The sequence below is a fragment of the Musca autumnalis genome, unplaced genomic scaffold (assembly GCF_047663935.1).
Source record: "Musca autumnalis isolate F117 unplaced genomic scaffold, ASM4766393v1 scaffold_2, whole genome shotgun sequence".
Taxonomy (NCBI): Eukaryota; Metazoa; Arthropoda; class Insecta; order Diptera; family Muscidae; genus Musca; species Musca autumnalis.
Window position 1 is genome coordinate 31069258 of NW_027411755.1, and position 20519 is coordinate 31089776.

General features: G+C 37.9%; 1 protein-coding gene across 3 annotated transcripts in view; it reads right to left on the reverse strand.

Annotated features, from left to right (window-relative positions):
• The window catches only part of LOC141393866 (uncharacterized), an 84642-nt gene that overhangs the window by 48722 nt on the left and 15401 nt on the right, over positions 1 to 20519 (reverse strand). Inside the window, exons 1-4 of one of the 3 annotated variants that reach the window (XM_073967455.1) lie at positions 14593 to 14980; positions 13716 to 14057; positions 10697 to 11942; positions 10324 to 10637 (exon numbers count right to left, since the gene is read on the reverse strand). The exons of 1 other annotated variant lie outside the window; for it this stretch is intronic. In XM_073967455.1, the coding sequence (XP_073823556.1) occupies positions 10876 to 11942; positions 13716 to 14057; positions 14593 to 14767 (1584 nt within the window). In that variant the 5' untranslated portion in view covers positions 14768 to 14980 and the 3' untranslated portion in view covers positions 10324 to 10637; positions 10697 to 10875. Of the gene's footprint in view, positions 1 to 10323; positions 10638 to 10696; positions 11943 to 13715; positions 14058 to 14592; positions 14981 to 20519 lie in introns of those variants that run through there. One more of the 3 variants, XM_073967456.1, reaches the window with a different exon arrangement.

A 20519-nucleotide genomic window follows, 5' to 3' on the forward strand; every position in this document is an offset into this window, starting at 1 on the left:
CTAGTTCGAAAATTGGCTAGGTCTTCTTTATTCTTTTATCGGAAGCAAGCTGGCATTTAAGGCCTGGGTACATAAGCTGCCTCGCCTGATTGCCTTGCTTTCCTTCTTTATTTCTGACATAATAAAAATAAAAGAATAAAGAAGGCCGAGCAAATTTCGAACTGGGTTGCCCTTTTCTTTTTTATTCTTTTATCAGAAGAAAGCAAGGTAAGTAAGCGAGGCAGCTTATGTACGCAGGCCTTTAAGTCCTGGGTACATAAGCTGCCTCGACTGATTGCCTTGCTTTCCTACTTTATTTCTGACATAATAAAAATAAAAGAATAAAGAAGGCCGAGCAAATTTCAAACTGGGTTGCCCTTTTCTCTTTTATTCTTTTATCAGAAGCATGCAAGGCAAGCAAGCGAGGCAGCTTATGTACCTAGGCCTTAAATGTAGAAACACAATGACTTTTGTTGCTTGCTTCACGCTCAATTTCATGTAAATGAATAAAGGCCAGGTACTACCTAATTCAAATTCGATTTTGGATTTCTTTATTCCTTTACACAAATACAGGCTTGACTAAGCACGAATTTCTCATTGTGTTCTCACCTTAAAGGTGTGAACAGAATGAAATACGCCGCTTTTTTCACGCTCAGTTTCATGTAAAAGATTAAAGGCCACGTACTACCTAATTCAAATGCTGCCTAATTCATTTGAATTAGGTAGTACTTGGCCTTTAGTCTTTTACATAAAACTGAGCTTGAAAAAGCGGCGTATTTCATTGTGTTTCTACCTTAAGTCCCAATTTCTTAAGTCCCAATTTACAGAAGGCGAGTTTACATGCGGAAAGTCTCAGTTGGACAGACAGGTAAGGTGTATGGAAGTGGAAAAAAATTGCTCGTACCGGCAATATTCAGGCAATTCCTTTTATATTTTTCGTTTTTGACGTTATTTCTAATGTTTAGAAAACAAAACTTGCCGAAACAAAATTGTTTGTATAAACGCAAGAGGCAAGTTTAAAAGAGATCGACAAAAATTGCCGCAAGTAAACTCGCATAATGTGAATCGCGACTTAAGGCCTGGGTACATACATAAGCTGCCTCGCCTAGAGGCCTACGTACATAAGCTGCCTCGCCTGGTTGCCTTGCTTGCTTCTGATAAAAGAATAAAAAAGAGAAGGGCAACCCAGTTCGAAATTTCCTCGGCCTTCTTTATTCTTTTATTTTTATTATGTCAAAAATGAAGCAGGAAAGCAAAGCAATCAGGCAGAGCAGCTTATGTACGCAGGCCTTAATTGCCTTGCTTTCCTGCTTCAATTCTGACATAATAAAAATAAAAGAATAAAGAAGGCCGAGCAAATTTCGAACTGGGTTGCCCTTTTCTTTTTTATTCTTTTATCAGAAGCAAGCAAGGTAAGCAGGCGAGGCAGCTTATGTACCCAGGCCTTCAGAGAGCGTTGTTGCGGTAGGTTGGTGAATAATTTTTGTACGTCGCGCTGAGATTTAGGTATAGCTGTTAAGCTAAAAACACATCCAAAGTTGTATGTCATTTCTGGTAGAAGAATAAAGGAAACTTAAAACTTGGCAGCACTTTGTCTTTTATTCTTCTACCAGAAATGACACAAAACTTTACTCAAACGCTGGATGCGTTTAGGGCTTTAAAGACCTAAAGGTAGAAGCTCAATAAATGCCTGAGTACATAAGCTGCCTCGACACATAATAAGCCTCGTCGGCTGGCTTTTTTTTTTGCCTGGCTTCATTTATGACATAACAAAAATAAAAGAATAAAGAAGGCCGAGCCAAATTCGAACTAGGTTGCCATTTCCTCTTTTATTCTTCTATCAGAAGTAAGCAAGGTAAGCAGGCAAGGCAGCTTATGTACGCAGGCCTTTAAGCTTGTTGCTTGCTTTGCTCCAGTAACTAGGCGTTTACACTAGACAAATCGTTCCCACGACGATCGGATCTCTGTTCCGAAACGACCCGAGCTATCGGCCAGGGTTCGTCACCTCAGCAACAGCTGTATCAACCGCCCGCTTTTTCCCCCCAGATGAGCAATTCACGCCAGCAGTTTTGCTCTATATCCTCCTGCTTATTGTTGGCATTGAACAGAATCCTGGCCCCAATCCACCATATGAGGTCACAATCTGTTCAGTATGTCATACCCGTATTAACCATAACATCACGCAAGTACGTTGCAATGGTTGCCATCAGTGGTGTCACATGCGACGATGCACACGACTTATCAGTCATAAAGATTACACTGATTCGTTCGTGGCAAATTGCTGTTCGCGACAGCGGCGCAGCAGAAACAATATTCCTGCCAACACCTCCATAAGACACACACCAGCTAGTGTCCACGGGGCCCCAGATTACTGGGTGTGCTCTGTCTGCCACGAAGTAATATACAGGAACATTGCTTCTGTCAAATGTAATAGCTGCAGAAATTGTTGTCATTTGCGCAGATGTACCAATTTACGTTCTCACAGGCAGTGGAACAATGAATTCGTGGCAACCTGTTGCACTGGCAATGCAACACCTTCGTCACCACAGTCAAATTTGAGAACAACGCAACAGCCTTCCATCCAAACTGCCACAAATCCGTCGCATGTGACCATCACTCAATCAACATCCAGCACAATACCTGTACAGTCTCCAACTCATATACAACTAACCAGCAATAACCAATCACCTACCAATAACACTTCAGTAAATTCCAACAATAATACAACCATCAACTCATCCGCACAAGCGTGCACTTCTTCAATAGCCCCGAATATCAGCCTTAACAACGCACATTCCCTACAATCCAAACATCCTCACACACAGCCCCGCAGTCTTTCCAGATCCTGCAGCTTAATTGCAATGGGATCCGGAAGATGATTGCGAAATTAACCAATTTCATGCACCTCAATAACATACCAATCGCAGCAATACAGGAGACCAAACTAACAACTAACTGCAGGTTAGCGAGTCATAATGGTTATGTGATTGTCAGACGGGATGGAGGAAGAGGCTATAGTGGTGGTCTTGCGTTCATCATTTATCGTGACGTAAACTACAGGATCATAGATCTTCCCGACCCTAACCCATCTGACGACATAATCGAGGTAATGGCCATCTCAGTTCTGACGGGAGATTCAGAGCTGGAAATTGTTAATGTCTACATTCCGCCAGTGAACAGCCTTGGCCCCGGGTTATCAAACCTCAATCTCACATCTCCTCGAGGGTGAAAACCGAATGATACTTGGCGCTTTCAATGCTCATCATGAGCTATGGTTTTCTCAACTGGCTCCCGACTCGCGTGGCAGCTTAATTGCGGACCAGATTGACTCCTCGAAATTCTCGCCCATAAATGATAACTTCCCCACCAGGATCACGGCTCATTGCACTAGCTCCCCTGACATCTCAATCGTCATTGCGCCGCTCCTGTCTCTAACAACTTGGCAAACCCGGATCACTATGGCATCGGATCATATCCCGATTATCATAACGGTGGAGAAGCCTAGCGACTTCGTGGAGCCGGAGAGAAAAGCTCATTCATCAATTATAAGAAGGCCAACTGGCATGGCTTCATGAATGAGATCGACAATGCCATCAGTCTTTTACCGCCCCCCTAATGTGCCAGACAGGGAGAGAGAACATTAAGAGCTATAATTCTCCGGGCGGCGTTTCATCCCAGCAGGCAGAATCCCTCATTGGAGGACCAGTTTTCCTACTCCAGCTGCACGTCTCGCAGAACAACGCGTTAAGACGGACGTGCCCAGATGACCCCACAATTCCCACTCTCACATAGGAAATAAATAACTTGGTGAACCAGCACCGAAGAGATAAATGGCTGAGTCATCTTGAAAGCTGTGAAGGTGGTTCACATAAACTCTGGGCCACCATAAGGAATCTAACTGGTGCCAGAGTACAATCGGGGTATGTAAATTTCGGAGGTGCTGATGTAACAGATGCCAAGAAGTGTGCACTGAAGTTCTGCCTATAGTTTGTCGTACACCCCACTGTGCAGAACAAGGCAAAAAGATCTGCCCTCAGGAGAGCAAAAAGACCACCACTGAGGCTCCCCTCCTCTTTTCCTCGGAGGAAGTCAGTGCAGCGATAACCAGAGCAAAACCATCTAAGGCAGTGGGTCCCGATGGCACCTCGATGCTCATGCTTAAAAACATTGGTCCCGCTGCAAAAGCGTTTTAAGCGCAAATCCTGACACTTTCCATCAACACGACAGTGATACCAGAGATATGGGAAACGGCAAGAATTATTCCACTTCCAAAACCGGACAAATGTGCTAGGAGGGGAGATTCCTATCGTCCGATCTCCCTACTTTCACCCCTAGCCAAGGTTTTGGAGTCTCTGCTACTGCCCAAGAGAGCACCAACTTGGATTCCGGAAAGCACACAGCACCACCACTGCCCTCACAAGCGTAGTGAACAACATCGCGAATGGCCTAAACCACCGCAGACCTGCCCATAGGACAATTGTCGTGGCCCTGGATCTATCTAAGGCCTTCGATACTGTCGATCACGCCATTCTTCTAGACGACATCCTTAATTCCACTTTACCTCACACAATCAAGCGTTGCTTATGTAATTATTTAAACGGCAGGCAGGCTCATGTGGAATACATACGTAAGAATAGCTGCCTCGCCTGCTTACCTTGCTTGTTTCTGATAAAAGAATAAAAAAGAAAAGGGCAACCCACTCCGAAATTTGCTCGGCCTTTTTTATTCTTTTATTTATATTATGTCAGAAATGAAGTAGGAAAGCAAGGCAACCAGGCGAGGCAGCTTATGTACGCCGGCCTTAAGATGGGTGGACCTTAGGGTGGGGTCATCTCCCCACTGCTCTTTAATCCATACGTTGCCAATTTTCCTGCACCTCCAGAAGGAGTAAAACTTGTTACTTATGCAGACGACTGCACAATAATGGCAACAGGGGTCAACATCCGCTCGCTGGAGGCAAAAATAAATTGCTACCTCAACACCATCTCGCAGTTTTTGCAGAATAGACATTTACAGCTTTCGCCGCCAAAATCAACGGCAACTCTCTTCACAACATGGACCAAGGAGGTGAGAAGGTCCCTGAACATCAAAGTCGGAGATCTGGAGATACCAACTGTCCGGAGCCCAAGAATTCTTGGTGTTGTCTTCGACAGCCTCCTCACTTTCTCCAAACATGCAGCCGCCATAAAAACGAAAGTTCAGAAGAGGAACAAAGTGCTAAAAGCCATCTCTGGCACGTCCTGGGGTAAGGACAAGGAGGTCCTGCTGACTACATACAAAGCAGTCAGTCGCTCAGTTTTAAACTACGCTGCCCCAGTCTGGACGCCGTTTTTAAGCAATACAAACAAGGTGGAGAGCTCTGCAGACTACACAGAATAACGCCATTCGCGCCGCTACCGGATGTGTCCATATGTCGAGTGTGGACCATCTACATCAGGAGGCAAGGATGTTGTCAGTGAAGCAACATAATGTGTTGCTCTCTCGACAGTTCCTGCTGGCATGTCATCAGCCAACGCATCCCAACCACGATAAAGTGGTTCAGGACTCACCCCCTAGACGCATCCGGAAGGACATCCGGCGATACAGCCCCGACATCCAGGATGTCATTCCATCGGACATCGACCGACTGTCACTGGCAGCATCGATGAAGACCAATTATACCCGCGCAGTCCAGCAAGCAGTAGAAGGGTATGAACATAACCGTGTCCTACAGCAACATCCTCCTGAGAAGTCCCTACCCAGATGCACAAGAACCATCCTGGCACAACTACGATCTGGCTGGTCTACCATCCTCAATACCTACCAAGCCAGAATCATACAAGGTGTTGAGGACCTGTGCCCGCATTGCAGACGGGGACCTCACAATACTAAGCACTTGTTCTCTTGTTCAGCTCGGCCCATAGACCTGCGCCCTATTGTCCTGTGGTGCCGACCAGTACAAGTTGCGGCATTCCTCCAACCTCCTATCCAACCAGACTAAAATAGTTCCACAACCCACTAACCCCACACGTCATCCTTACACAAATACAACCAATCCACATACACAACTCATCCATAACCCCCCGTTTACACATGCAAGTGACAGTTCGAAAAACACCAATACACTCACACATATTCACTGCCACACCAACTAACAACCTCACTGCCGACAAAATTTCCTTGTCAGTAATCAATGTAAGTGCTTTGTCCCAATTTACATTAGGCGAGTTTACTTGCGGCAATTGTCAGTTTGTTGGTGAGAGAGGGTGCTGAGAGGCAAAGGGTAACCATATGCCTCACCTCTCTCTCCTACAAAATGACAATTGCCGCAAGTAAACTCGCCCAATGTAAATTGGGACTTTGAAAGTAACTTCAATTTTTTTCCGAACGTTTACCCCCGTTTACACATGCAAGTAACTTGCAGACAGTTGTGTATACATATTATAGTCGAAACTTCAATTTTTCGAACTGACACTTGCGTGTGTAAACGTTCGGAAAAAATTTGAAGTTACTTTCAAAGCACTTACATTGATTACTGACAAGGAAATTTTGTCGGCAGTGAGGTTGTTAGTTGGTGTGGCAGTGAATATGTGTGAGTGTATTGGAGTTTTTCGAACTGCCACTTGCATGTGTAAACGGGGGGTTACACATACAAGTGTCAGTTCGAAAAAATTGAAGTTTCGACTATAATATGTATACACAACTGTCTGCAAGTTACGGGGAGTAACCCACATATAACACCAATAACACCTTACTCATCAACCACTTCCCACACATAATAGTCACTACCAATATTAACATTCTTATGTTGTTTTAATCCATATCAGCTTCTCATGAATTTTCAGGGGAAACAAGACGAAAGATACATTCCACCTGTTACATCAACAACAACAAGTAGACAAATTGTCTTCAAATACAACCCTGATTTACTAACACATACATACATTTGTCGCTTGCTTCCCAGCTGTCCATCGTTTTTTCACAGACAGTAGGGGCTACAAATTTTTGACATTTTTTGTAAAAATAAGTGAAATAGTAATTGAAATGTGTTGAAAACAAAAGGAAATGAACAATAATAAAATATGTGAACGGAAAACAAAAATAAATCGATGATTTTCATTCATAATTTTACAACTGTTTTTGCAGTTGTCGGGACGCCTACGTAACTCAGGCAAGTTTTGGGTTTTGACAATCAATAGATGAATTCAACTGTCCCGTCATGTATAAACGCAAGGTAAAAGAATAAATGAAAAAAAAAACAACCTAATAGGCCGTTTACATATAACCGGGTTAACCCAGTGGGTTTGGGTTTCAAATGTCAATTCCATTAGGTATACGTCAACTAAATCCTCATAAAGAAGGTTAACCCGGCAAAAAAGCTCTAGTGTGTACGGAGTTTAATTCAAATTCTTCTTGGAAAAATTCATTGCGTTTCAACCTTGACGGTCAAAAAAGTAAGAAAAAACATAATTATTGATTGGTCTCTTTCAGAACTCCAAAAATATACATTTTTTACTATTTTTTCGATACCATAAAGGAACACTTGTTATCGTAGTAAAAATATGTAGAATCTTGCAGGAACAGGCATTATATATAAATAAAAATACAATTGTCATGGTATAAGTAAAGAGGTAGATTTAAATGAAAAAAATCTCTAGAACCCTTGTTTTTCCTGAATTCCAAAAACTTCAAAATTAGTAAACACAAAAGCAACAAGTGATTTTGTTTACAATCCTCAAAAAAGATACGCAGTTGAGGAAGTGAAGGCCTCGTCACATAAGCGGGCGGCATGGCTTGTTAAGTCGGCATCATCGGCTGGCACATTCGTAAATGAACAAAAGGAAAATGATAACATAGTTACCATATGTTACCATTTTCCTTTTGTTCATTTGCCGAATATGCCAGCCGATGACTTAAGCCAGCCAGAAATCCTCTAATGTGACGAGGCCTTAAGTTGTCGATATTTTACAGTACATTTTTATGGTTTTATCAAGGGGTAGTTTACACTATATGTAAATGTCATATGACATGAAATTTACCATCGTTATATATTCGCTAATATTTGCAATATTGGAGATTTCCCTTACGCGATTTACTCTGTGCGTCCACACCAACAAAAAGTAAAAAACTACGTCTCCACATTGCCTCCGTGGGTAGATATGGAATATATTTACAAAGACATAAATACAACAATTGGTTTGTCTTTTTACGTACTGAACTTTACTGAACATTTTTTCTTCAGTAAAGTTTTGACAATTGTATAATTGAAATGTTGCTAAACATTACTGAAGAAACAATGTTCAGTAAAGTTCAGTACGTAAAAAGACAAACCAAATACAAGACGGATTTTGTCTAGTCTTACCCCCTGTTTTTGTAACTTATTTTTGTTCGTTCGTCTATATTCGTAATAATATAGGCATTCATAGGCATCCATCCAGAAGACATACACATCTAATTTTTCGTATTCCCGTTCCATATATCGTTAAGAATTCCTCATTTAAAAATCAGCGCTCTACAATAGCGCTAAAGCGAGTAAATCGGTCTACAAAATTTGACAATTCGTGTGAGAAGAATAAATATTTTTACAAAAACTGGGGGTTAGTTGTTTTTAGGTCTTTGATTTTTATTTCGTGTCAGATGACATTTACATATACAGGTATGTGATGAATTTCGAATCGATTTGCAATGAAAACGATTTGCCCAAAACGAGTGAATTGTTTTTAGATGTGATGGGAACCGCATCGGATTTCAATTCCACGTTGTTTCAATTTCATTAAATTCCCACATACAAAAAACGGACTAGTGATCCCGAATCTCCAGCTGAAAGCGACATAAAAGAATTTTTGTTGTGGCGAAGGCAAATGCCGAAATAAAATTTAATGGAAAATAAAATAATTTGTGTTCTTATTTAAATTGGCCTATATGAGAGCTTAGTGAGGAAACTCTTGTGCTATTACATGATGAGAACTACAAACAACGCATAACAACATAACATAAGCGGGTATCTTCCAATTTGGAGAAAACACAGATGTTAAAAGTAGATTTTTGTTCTGTGCTTTTTTATCAAAATATCAAATATTTTGTTAACAAAATATTCCAAAAATAAGGAAAATAAATGTTCATTTATCTTTTTATTCCCGTTCTTACATTTCAAACTCTTTCTCATAAAAAATCTAACCAAATTTATTACATCGTTTTTCAATCGACCACAAAAATATGACCGTTTTCAAAACGAGAAAAATAAACGATTATCGGATTGCATCACACGTCTTTTTGATCAATTTTCCATAGAACAAAATGGAATATGAAACCGATATCGAAAACAATTCGATGTCGGAAAATGTACATGCATCACACCTACAGTCGGTTTTGACTCGTTTTGAGATCGAAATCGATTTTCATCACATACCTGATAGTGTAAACTACCCCTAAGCAAACACATGCAGTTTTAAATATTTGTAATAATTTCGTTATGTTGAAGTTTTAAAACCACTACGTCGACCTGCTTTAGATTGAGATTTTCCTCACAAAATGACACCAAATTCTTCCACAATTCAAGATAGAGAATACATACCTTTTTTCTCATGGGAACAAATTCCCAATTCGAACTTCATTCAGAATGAGGCGAGAAACCAAAATGGGAAAAAATTCCCATCTCCCACGCATTCAGAATAGGGTTGTATTTGTTTTTTTTTTTTTTTTTTTTTTTTTTTTTTTTTGTTCGGCCTTTGTTAGGTTAATCTTTGGTTAGTTCCATAACTGCATGAATCTATTTTTACCATTTTTTCGACATCATAAAGGAAAAAATTTTATCGTAGTAAAAATTAGTAGCTTCTTGCAGGTTCTGAAATAGGCATATAATTTTAATGGGCCGGATGGCTTTAAATTACATCGATATAAAGTGACCTGTTACAAAATAATGGGCTAGAGTGTGGTAAGCTATGTGGCGTCCGTGTGGTATGTTAATGTTAGTGCTACGCTGTGGAAGAATATTCAAACCTGTCATAATATCGTCTTGAGGAATGTAACATGAGGAGACGAACATTTTACCGGTATATCAGCACAGGAGATTTCTTCATAATCTAAAGAGAACGAGGGAAGTCCAAAGTTACAGGCGAGAACCCCTATATCAACGTGCCTATCAAGCATGAATGAAAAGTATTCACTGATGCAGTTGCGCAGGCAGTACAAAGATACAGTGTGAATGTGGTACTCGGGAGAAGAACGCTAGCATGCAAGGCAAACAAACGAAAGGTTTTAGCCTCAATTCATATTGGGCCCGAATTGATGACACGATACCCAATACATGCCCTGCATGTCCACTGCCACTCGCTACATTTAAATTCCCATAAAAGCTTTTCAATATTTTGTTATTTTTAATACTTTATTTTAATATTATGGTCTAGTTTAGTGACTAGAGTAGTATAGGTTAAGTTATATTCTGTAATATAGAGTGCCTTTAAGGCTTGGATATAATAATATGAGAGATTGAATTATAAACTTTAAAATAAACATAAAATTCATTTGTTGCTTTTAAACTAAGAATCAAACATTAACGACTATTACGTTGAGTGGCCGAAATTATCGTAATAGTATCGGGAATATTGCCATGAACTCTTTCCAATAATTTAGTTAGCCAGTCATCAGCATGGGATGTACGGAATTATTGATATGTACATCTAAAATAAAGATTTTATTTATTACGGGTATTTAAAAGTTATGCTGCTTTTCAACTTACCAGTATGATAAACAGATATGGTGGCGCTTTCTTTTTCACATGTTTTGCTAGCAGTGAAATTGAAAACATTCAAATTATTTAAAGTTGTTGGTGTTGTTGCTATGGCATTAGCAGAGGTTGTAGTGATAGCCTGGGATGAATTATTTTTCAATTTTAAAAATGGTTTCGAAACACTATTTTTAGATTATTCTCGTTATCTTCTTCTTTGGCTCTCCATTATTTTCAGTTGATTTGGAGGAATGTGTTGTAGTGTTTGAAACATTCATGGATTTTAATGTATCATTGCCCCGATGAGAAGTATTTCCCTGTTCACATAGATTAGCAGGAGATCGACGTGTAACCTCGACACTACCCTCAATTTCACCCGAAAGAGTTGCATGTATAACTTTGTTTACAATTTCAAATAATTTCTCATGGGCCTTTTTAAATGCATTAGCATTTGCGGCATTTGAGGCTTCATCTAACGTTTTCAAAATTAAATCATGATCAATACATTTTTCAATTTTAGTATTGATAGTGACACTATAAGTTCTGTTATTTGATGTGCTGCTGCCTCCAGTGACTGCTGTCGCCATTTCCTTTTGTTCGCAATCAATTGGTTCTATGACACCATCAGATTCCTTGGTTGCCAAAGTTTCATGTATAACTTTGTCTTCAATTATTCCTTCCTTCACAGAAATTCCATCGACATTTTGTCCTCCCGTATATGTAGTAGATCCAATGGTTATCTTGCAATTGGGGTCTTGAATAATATTTTCTGTTGGAATTTTAGTAGTACCTGCCGCGGCGGTTTCTACTTTCCCAAAGTCCTTAACTAAATTATTCATCATGTCATATAAATGAGTTAAGAAACTTTGATGAACATGACTACATTTTTCGTAACGATCACTATCTTTGGCCTTTTCACCATCTACATTGGGTTTGAGTATCATCAGGTGATCATAGTTGGGACATTGAGTACACTTGTAACGAAACCCAACAATAGGTTTCATAACGCATGAGTCGCATTTTAAATTTGAAGGGACGATATTGGCATCATGAGAAATATTAGTTTTTGTTACCTGACCCGCAACAGCCGTATAATTAACTGTTTTGGATGTAGTATTATTAATTGTTGTGGCGAGATTGTCTTTTTCAATTGTTGATGGACTCGCAGGGACAATGTATATATGAGGCACTGATGCCGCGTCCTTACATCCTTCATAATCGCTATGATCGACAATATCAATTTCCTCACCGTGGCTATCTAAAGAAGAAAATATCGTGTGGTAAATAATTGTTTTTTTTTTTAATTGTAGAAAGACTAATTTGGTAAAGATGCGCAAAAAGGAAATGATTTTATGAAGTGCTATTAAATCTTGCAGGTTCTGAAACACAAATTATGTCCAAAAACACTGAGTTTTTCTTGTTCAATGAGAATGTATCATATGTATTTCTACTAAGTTTTGGTTATTTTTGGTTTAACCTCAGTTCCCTTTATATCAAGGCAACTATACAAGCTAGTGTTTTCAAGCCAGCTGGTTGAAAATGGCAAATTATATGAAAATTCTTTATAACGTGACCTGAAATGCCCAAAGCCGTAACCCACAACACCATACGTTTACAGGAGAAACAAAAAAAAGCGTTAAAAAACGAAAACTGTTCGTCACAATATAAATCTTATGAGGGTATTACCAATCATGTACGAATGGTAGTAAGTAATAAAATGGAGACCGCGGAAACGCTTGGTTTTGGGATCCTTTATTACAAAAAATCAGGGCAATCGTGAATAAAAATTCCGTGCCGAATTTGTTCCCTTTCTCCAATTTCACAGCATTTTTTTCCATATTTATGTCCAAAAAAAGAATATTTTTGTCGATTAGGCGAGAATAATCCATAATTAGGTGACTCTAGTAGTTTTCCACGTTTTAAAATATTGATTTAAAAAGAATTTCACTCTTTTAAATTATTGTCCGTGAGAAAAAATTTCGAGGGAAATATTCATGATTGCCCTGCAAATACCCGAAATGACATTCCCTGAATATGTTCACTATTTTTTAAGGCAGAAGCTTGAAATTTTGCCACAGCATGTACTTTAGCTTTAGGCATCAGATTCCATAAAAAACGAATTTTGATTTGTGTGTGGGTTACGGCTTTGGGCCTTTCTGTAGACGATATACGGGTTCTTTTATTTTTCCGGAATATGGAAATTCAAATGAATTGATATTCAATTTTTAATATTCAATTTCGAAGTCATTAGCTTTATTGAAGCATTTGAGGGGGACAAGCTATAAGCGAATATATCTGATACATTTTCTCATTGACGATATTTTAGATATTTATTGGATTTATTATTTTTGTTAATTTTAATGGGTTTTCGCCATTTTTTGTTTTAATATTCTCTTTGTCACCTCTACAAACAAAATAATTTCATAAACGTATTAAAATATCGGTATTATTTTTAAAGGGAACTTTAGAGAAATTTTATCATTAACGATATTTCAGATATTTATTGAAAAATAATGTCATTAACGTATTATAATATCGGTATTATTCTTAAAAAGCACTTTAGAGGAACCCCGACAAGTTCCAAGTATTTTGTTATATAATTGGTCTGTTCCAGAACTGCAAGAATCTACTAATTTTTACTACTTTTTCCGATAACATAAAGGAAAAATTGTTATCGTAGTAAAAATTAGTAGATTCTTGCAGGTTCTGGAACAGAGCAAATATCAATCAAAGTTTGAAATCTAACACCCATTATTATAAGTCTTCTTTTGTTATAATTTGGATTTTTCGAACAGATTTTTAGCGTCTCGGGTTAACTTAAAGTTAGAAGTGAACATTAAATTTCCTTTTCTAATTAACTTTTAATGTGAAAGATTTTAATACCTCCAAATTGGTTTATTTTGAGTTCTCCAACCCATCTAATACTAATAGAAAACATCTAATAATGACCCTAAGTCAGTGTTTTTATTTAAAATAATATTTTCAAGTACATTTGAAAAATGTCTTTATTCACTTGCTATTTTGAACTTACCAATCCAATAATAACGTAGCTTATGACTGTGCAGCTGTTTGAGATCGTTGCGTAGGTAAGACGACATGTTGTATTTGTCAAAATATCTAGTGTCAAAATATCTTGTGAATTTTGTTCCATTTAACAAGTTGTAGGTAATCTTAATAAATTTATGCTGTTCGGTTTCACTATCAGTATTTCGTTGGCGAGGGATTTTTGGTGTCGGTTGTGGTAGAAGTTCCATTTGAGTGATTGAAGACGTCTTTAGACCAACATATACTTGGGAAAATTCAGAGCATGCCATTTCAAGAAGGGCGTGGTAATCATATGAATCGACTATATCGATTTTATCACCATGAGTATCTAAAAATAATGGAATACAGTTAGGTAAAGGCATATTTGGACTTAATAGCATGTTTATATTATCTTAAATTGGAAAATTTTCACTAATTTGCCGGCCTTTAACAAGGGAATTTTCGGAACTTCAGGGCGCCCATATCTAGGGAAGTATACATTTCCCCAGAAAGTAGTGTTACACGTCGTTGGAATCAGGGCGAAAAACACTAAATGAGGTAAATTTTTCATAAAATTCTGCATACTTTCGGTAAAGGAGAGATAAGCCAAGGTAATTTTCGGAGCTTCCACGCATAAAATTTGCGAAGAATGGGATTCCCCCATTAAATTTTATATTCAAATTTATTAATTCGGTTCAGTATCTAGTTTGTACTTTCGGGTCAAAAAAACCGACTCCATCTCCCAAGAAAATAATGCATTACCACATTTTCATTGCCTATCACCATCAGCAAAGCAATTCCAAAGTCAACATTTGATTTGATTATGAACGAAATTATCCTTTCTTTCTGATTTTTGTTTAATATTGAACTTTATACATACTTACCAACCCAATAAAAACGTAGCTCGCCTTTATTCTTTAGCTCATCGGGCAGTTTGGAAAGAACAAAACGTTTAAATGATGCAAAATTAAAATCCATTTTAGAATAACATAGCGTAGCTCCATAAAATGTTGTTCCATTCGACAAGACGAAGTTAATTTTAAAACCTTTGGAAGTCATATTTCTTATACATAGGTATTTTTCTTTTTTTTTTGAACAAAAATACTTTTTAATTTCTTATGAAAATGATTTTTACCGTTTTTACGCGCTACGTAAATCGCTCTCTATCTGAGTCGGCTGAAAATCGGCGGCGTGCCGCTCTTTTTTACTAAGAGACCGCAGTCGATTTTGTCGGCTCAAATTGCCGCCGTCAAATCCCGAAAACACGCGAGCCTAGAGCTGGCAAACTATCGATATTTCCAAAATTAGTCTTATGTCAGACTATGAAAATTTTCATTAACGTGAAAACGAGTTTGTTGGTAAGAGGTGTGAAGGGGGTGAAACTCTGTACACAAGGTTCTGTAATCTGAAATTATTCTTTGTGTTTATATTCGTAACTCTCAAAGCAATGAAAATATCAAAATTTTCATATGATTTCAAATATGTGTGTAGATGTCAATGAATATTTGGAAGAAAATGGCAAAACTCTTTCAATGAAAATTTTCATAGTCTGGCATAAGACTTAAGGCCTGCGTACATAAGCTGCCTTGCCTACTTACCTTGCTTACTTCTGATAAAAGAATAAAAAAGAAAAGGGCAACCCAGTTCGAAATTTCCTCGGCCTTCTTTATTCTTTTATTTTTATTATGTCAAAAATGAAGCAGAAAAGCAAGGCAATCAGGCAGAGCAGCTTATGTACGCAGGCCTTTAGATAAGCCTTATGCCAGATTATGAAAATTTTATTAACGTGAAAATGAGTTTATTGGCATGAAGGGTGATGGGTACTGTACACAATCAGTAATCTGAAATTATCCTTTGTGTTTCAATTCGTAATTCTCTAAGTCCCGGTCCACACTAGAGCGATTTCATTGCAAAATTTTCATGAAATTATGCGTCTCCAGATCGAGTTCCGTAGTAGCGTAATATCATGAAATTGCTGTAGTGAGGGACTCGATCGAGAAACGCCTAGTGTCATGCAATTTTTGCAATCGCTCTAGTGTGAACCGGGACTAACCAAAGTAAAACAATAACAAGTGAGCAAAGGCTATAGTCGGGACGGGGCCGATCATGTGATACCCTACACCACTACCCCTGTGTATAAGCTGTTCACTGGTAAACATTTCTTTTAGGGAATATAATCCGACTACCACCAAACATAATATGCCTCTTTCTCTCTGGGACCTCCATAAACAACTAAAATTTCGTGACCATCCGATCAAAATTGCGACCTGTAGCGTGATTGCAAAAAATGGAAGAATTGGATGCATTACCACCAACTATTGTGGTATCTCCCTTGTTTGACCACCTTCGCCAATCTACCTTACACAAATGTACAGGTAATATTTTCTTCTTCCATTGACAGGCTTTGCCGTTGAAATACCCCTATTAGAAACCGATATATTCACGAAGAATAAAACTTTGAATTTCTCTCCACATGAGTTTTTTTCCCTTCCGACCACTAATTATTATCCGACTATCACCAAAATCAATAGGCTTCTTACTCTGTGGGTCCCCATCAACCCCCAAAAATTTCGTGACTATCCAATCAAAATTCCAACCTGTAGCGTGATTACAAAAAATGGAAAAATTGGATATATTACTGACTTTTGCGATATCTCTGTTGTTTGCCCACTTACACCAACATATTTTGCATCAATATAAAGGAGATATTTTCTTCTTCCATTGGCGCGCTTTCTTTTTGGAATACCGCTGGAGATATTCGCATAGAAAAAAAACGTTGACTTCTCTCCACATAAGCTTTTTGCTTATTCCGACTCCAGAATATTATCAGACCATCACCAAACTTAATAGGATTCTTCCTCTGTGGGACCCGCATCAACTCCCAAAAAAATCGTGACGATCCGATCAAAATTGCGACATGTACCGTGATTACAAAAAAATCGGAAAATCGGAGGCATTGCTGACTATAGCGATATCTCTGTTGTTTGACCACCTACGACAGCCAACTTTACATCGTTGTAAAGGTGATATTTTCTACTTTCCTTGCTAGGTTTTGCTTTTGATATACCTCTTAAAGAAACAGAGCTATTGACTTTGAAATAAAACGTTGACCTTTTCCCAAATAGGTGTTTGCCCATTCCGATACCCGAATATTATCCGACCATCATCAAAATCAATAGGCTTCTTGCTCTGTGGGACCCCCAATAACTCCCAAAATTTCGTGACGATCCAATCAAAATTGCGATCTGAAAAAATGAAAAATGGGATGTATTACCGACTATTGCTATATCTCTATTATTTGACCACCCACGCCAACCTACTTTGCATAATTTTAAATATGCGATTTTCTACTTTCTTAGTCAGGCTTTGCTTTTAGAAGGTCCCCAACCAAAGGTGTGATATCCGTCATTATTATTAAAATCGCAAAAATGAAAAGTTGTGCTTGGTTTACATTTACGAAATCCACTCGATTTCAACTGTCAAATCCATAGGCTAAACGTCAAATGAAATCTAGATGAGATTTCATTTGACGTTTGAGCTATGGATTTGACAGTTGAAATCGAGTGGATTTCGTAAATGTAAACTTAGCATTGGGTTATATTAGCGACTAATGCGATATCTTCGTTGTTTGACCACCTGCGACAACCTCGATGTAAAGGTCATATTTTCTACTTTCATCGCCAGGTTTTGCTTTTTGTATACCCCTTATAGACTCTGAGATATTTGCTTTGGAATAAAATGTTGACTTTTTCTCCAAATAAATTTTTTGCTCATTCCGACCCCTAAATATTATCCGACCATGACCAAAATCAATAGGCTTTTTCTCCTGTGAAACCCCCACTAACCCTCGAAATTTCGTGACGATCCGATCAAAATTGCGACCTGTAGCGTGATTTCCAAAAAAAAATGGAAAAATGAGGTAATACATGACTATTGCGATATCTCCGTTAGTAGGTCTCCTACGCTGACCTAGTTTGCATCATTGTAAAGATGGGACATTCTACTTTCATACTCAGGCTTTGCTTTTGGAAAGTCCCCAACCAAAGCTGTGATATTCGTCATTATAATTAAATCGCAAAAATGAAAATTTGGGTTTTATTTGCTACTATTGTGATATCTTCGTTGTTTGATCACTTACGAGCACCTACTTCACATCATTAGAAAGGTGATATTTTCTACTTTCATAGTCAGGTTTTGCTTTTGGTATACCCCATATAGAAGCTAAGATATTCGCTTTGGAAAAAAAGGTTGTCTTTTTATCCACCTAAGTTTTTTTCCCTTTCCGACCCCTAATTATTATCCGACCATCACCAACATCAATAGGCTTCTTCCCCTCCGGGACCCTCATCAACACCCAAAATTTGGCGACGATCCGATCAAAATTGCGACCTGTAGCGTGATTACAAGATTTAGAATGGACAGACGGACGGACGGACGGGCGGACACACATAGCCAGATCGACTCAGCTCGTCGAGATATTCATTTGGTATATAAGTATGGGTCTACGACCATTATTTCGATGCGTTACAAACTTTTTGGGCAAAATCAACTTATAATACCCTCCCCACATAGTGCTGTAGGGTATAAAAATATTTAATTTTTTTTTGACAAATACAGTAACCTAGACCATAGGGCCATGAGCGGTTCCAAAAACAGCTATACAAAAAAAAATCATATAATTTCATATAAGTGTGTGGACGTCAATGAAATTTTAAAAGAAAATGACAAAGAGTTTTCAATGTACATTTTCATAGTCTGGCACAAGACTATTTTCGATATTTTATTTCAAAAAATCGATGGATATCGATATTATCGTAAAGCTGAGTACACATTGCCAGTTTTGAATGACAGCTTTGTTGGTGCTTGCTAGTGTGGCCGTTCATTTTTGTCTTTCATCATTGCTATGTCTTGTGCCAGACTACGAAAATTTTCATGAAAATATTTTGAGCTAATTGGTAAGAAGAGAGAAAGGGAGCTCCTTCACCTCCGCTCTCTCCTAAAAGCTAAAATATTTTCATGTATTATTTTCAGTGTCTGACACAAGAGTATGTTCCAGAACCTGCAAGAAGCTACTATTTTTTACTACGATAACACTTTTTCCTTTATGTTATCGGAAAAAATAGTAAAAATTAGTAGATTCTTGCAGTTCTGGAACAGACCACATGCAACCACAAAATGTTTTGTGGTTGCTGGACGTTTGGATAGTTATCGATAACTGCAAGATATCGACATTCAAAACTGACAATGTGTACTGCTCTTTAATTTGTCATCACCATTATTTGGAAATAAAAACAGCTAACATGTACATATGTACATGCTTTTGTTGACATTTTGCTCAAGTACTCCACAGAAATATAAAGCAGACAAAAACAATTACTTTTTGGTAATAAAAAGATACAAAAATACAATTTTCTTTTCTGAATAATTTGTATTTGTAACTACGGACTTACATCCGCAAAACCGAAAAGCCGCGTAATTCTATTCATTTAAATAGATTTTCGGTTAGGGGTTTTTAATGCGACAAAACAATCTATCGATTTTGAATTTTGAAAAAAAAAATAATCAAAACTATCGATATTCTGCCAGCTCTTCTATAGACCGTGTTTAGACATTCAAACTTGAAAGAAAAATTTTCTTCTCAATTTCTTTTAAAATTTCCTTGTTGTTTAGACACTGAAATCATGTTTGTGTCAATTTTTTAATTTTTTTTATTCTTCTTCACACTCATTTTCTCATTGCGCCATTCAAAAACAAAGCCAAGGCAAAATTGTAATGAAAAGTAAAAAATGGACGTGTGTGATAAACAATTAATTATTAAAGGAACTCTTGAACTGCATTTTTGATATTTCCACTTATTTCGAATTGTTTTTTCTTAAAAAAAAAATAGTTTTTCCTCCAAATTGTTTTTTTTTTTTTTTAATTGTCTCCTGTTGTATGTTTCTCGACAGAGAAAATAAAATGAAAGAAAATGCAAAAACAAATCTGCAGCCAGCTTCAGGTTGTATACGAAGAAAAACGAAACAAAACAGAATTTGCCAGTACAGAGGTGTGTGTACCCCCTCCTATTCCTCTCTACTCCCTCGCCCATAAACTCAATTTTCTTTCCCATCAACTTTCCCTGTATAAACAGGGACATAGTGGCGATGGCAAAATAATGCAATGTACGTTTTTTATTTGTATGTTCGTCCCAATTTACATTAGGTGAGTTTACTTGCGGCAAGTCTCTGTTTGTAGGAGAGACACGTAAGGGGAATGGAAATGGAAAAAATTGCTCGTACCGGCAATTTTCAGGCAATACCTTTTATATTTTTAGTATTTGACATTATTTTCATTGTTTTTAAAACAAAACTTGTCGGAACAGAATTGCTTTGTATAAATGCAAGAGGCAAGTTTAAAAGGGAACGAGAAAAATTGCCGCACGTAAACTCGCCTAATGTAATGTGTATTTTTTTGAGGTTGTCAGCGCCCATGTTTATTTAGCAAATTTTATAATTTGACTGACGGCTTGGCATCCAACATGAATGATAGTGTGCCCGTCCGTAAAGCGGGGTACACACGATCAGTTTTGACTGTCGATTTTTCGGAATTATCGATAACTGCCCAACCGTCCAGCAACCACAAAATATTTTGTGGTTGCCTGATGACTGACAAAAGTGAACGGCCACACTGGCAAGCAACCGATTATTTGAGCAAAACTGATCGTGTGTACTCCGCTTTAGGTCCTAGGGAACAACCGAAAACCTAAATATGATCCTGCATTCAGGCAGAACTGAATAGTATTCACACTGATGCAGTTTTGCAGGCAGTACAA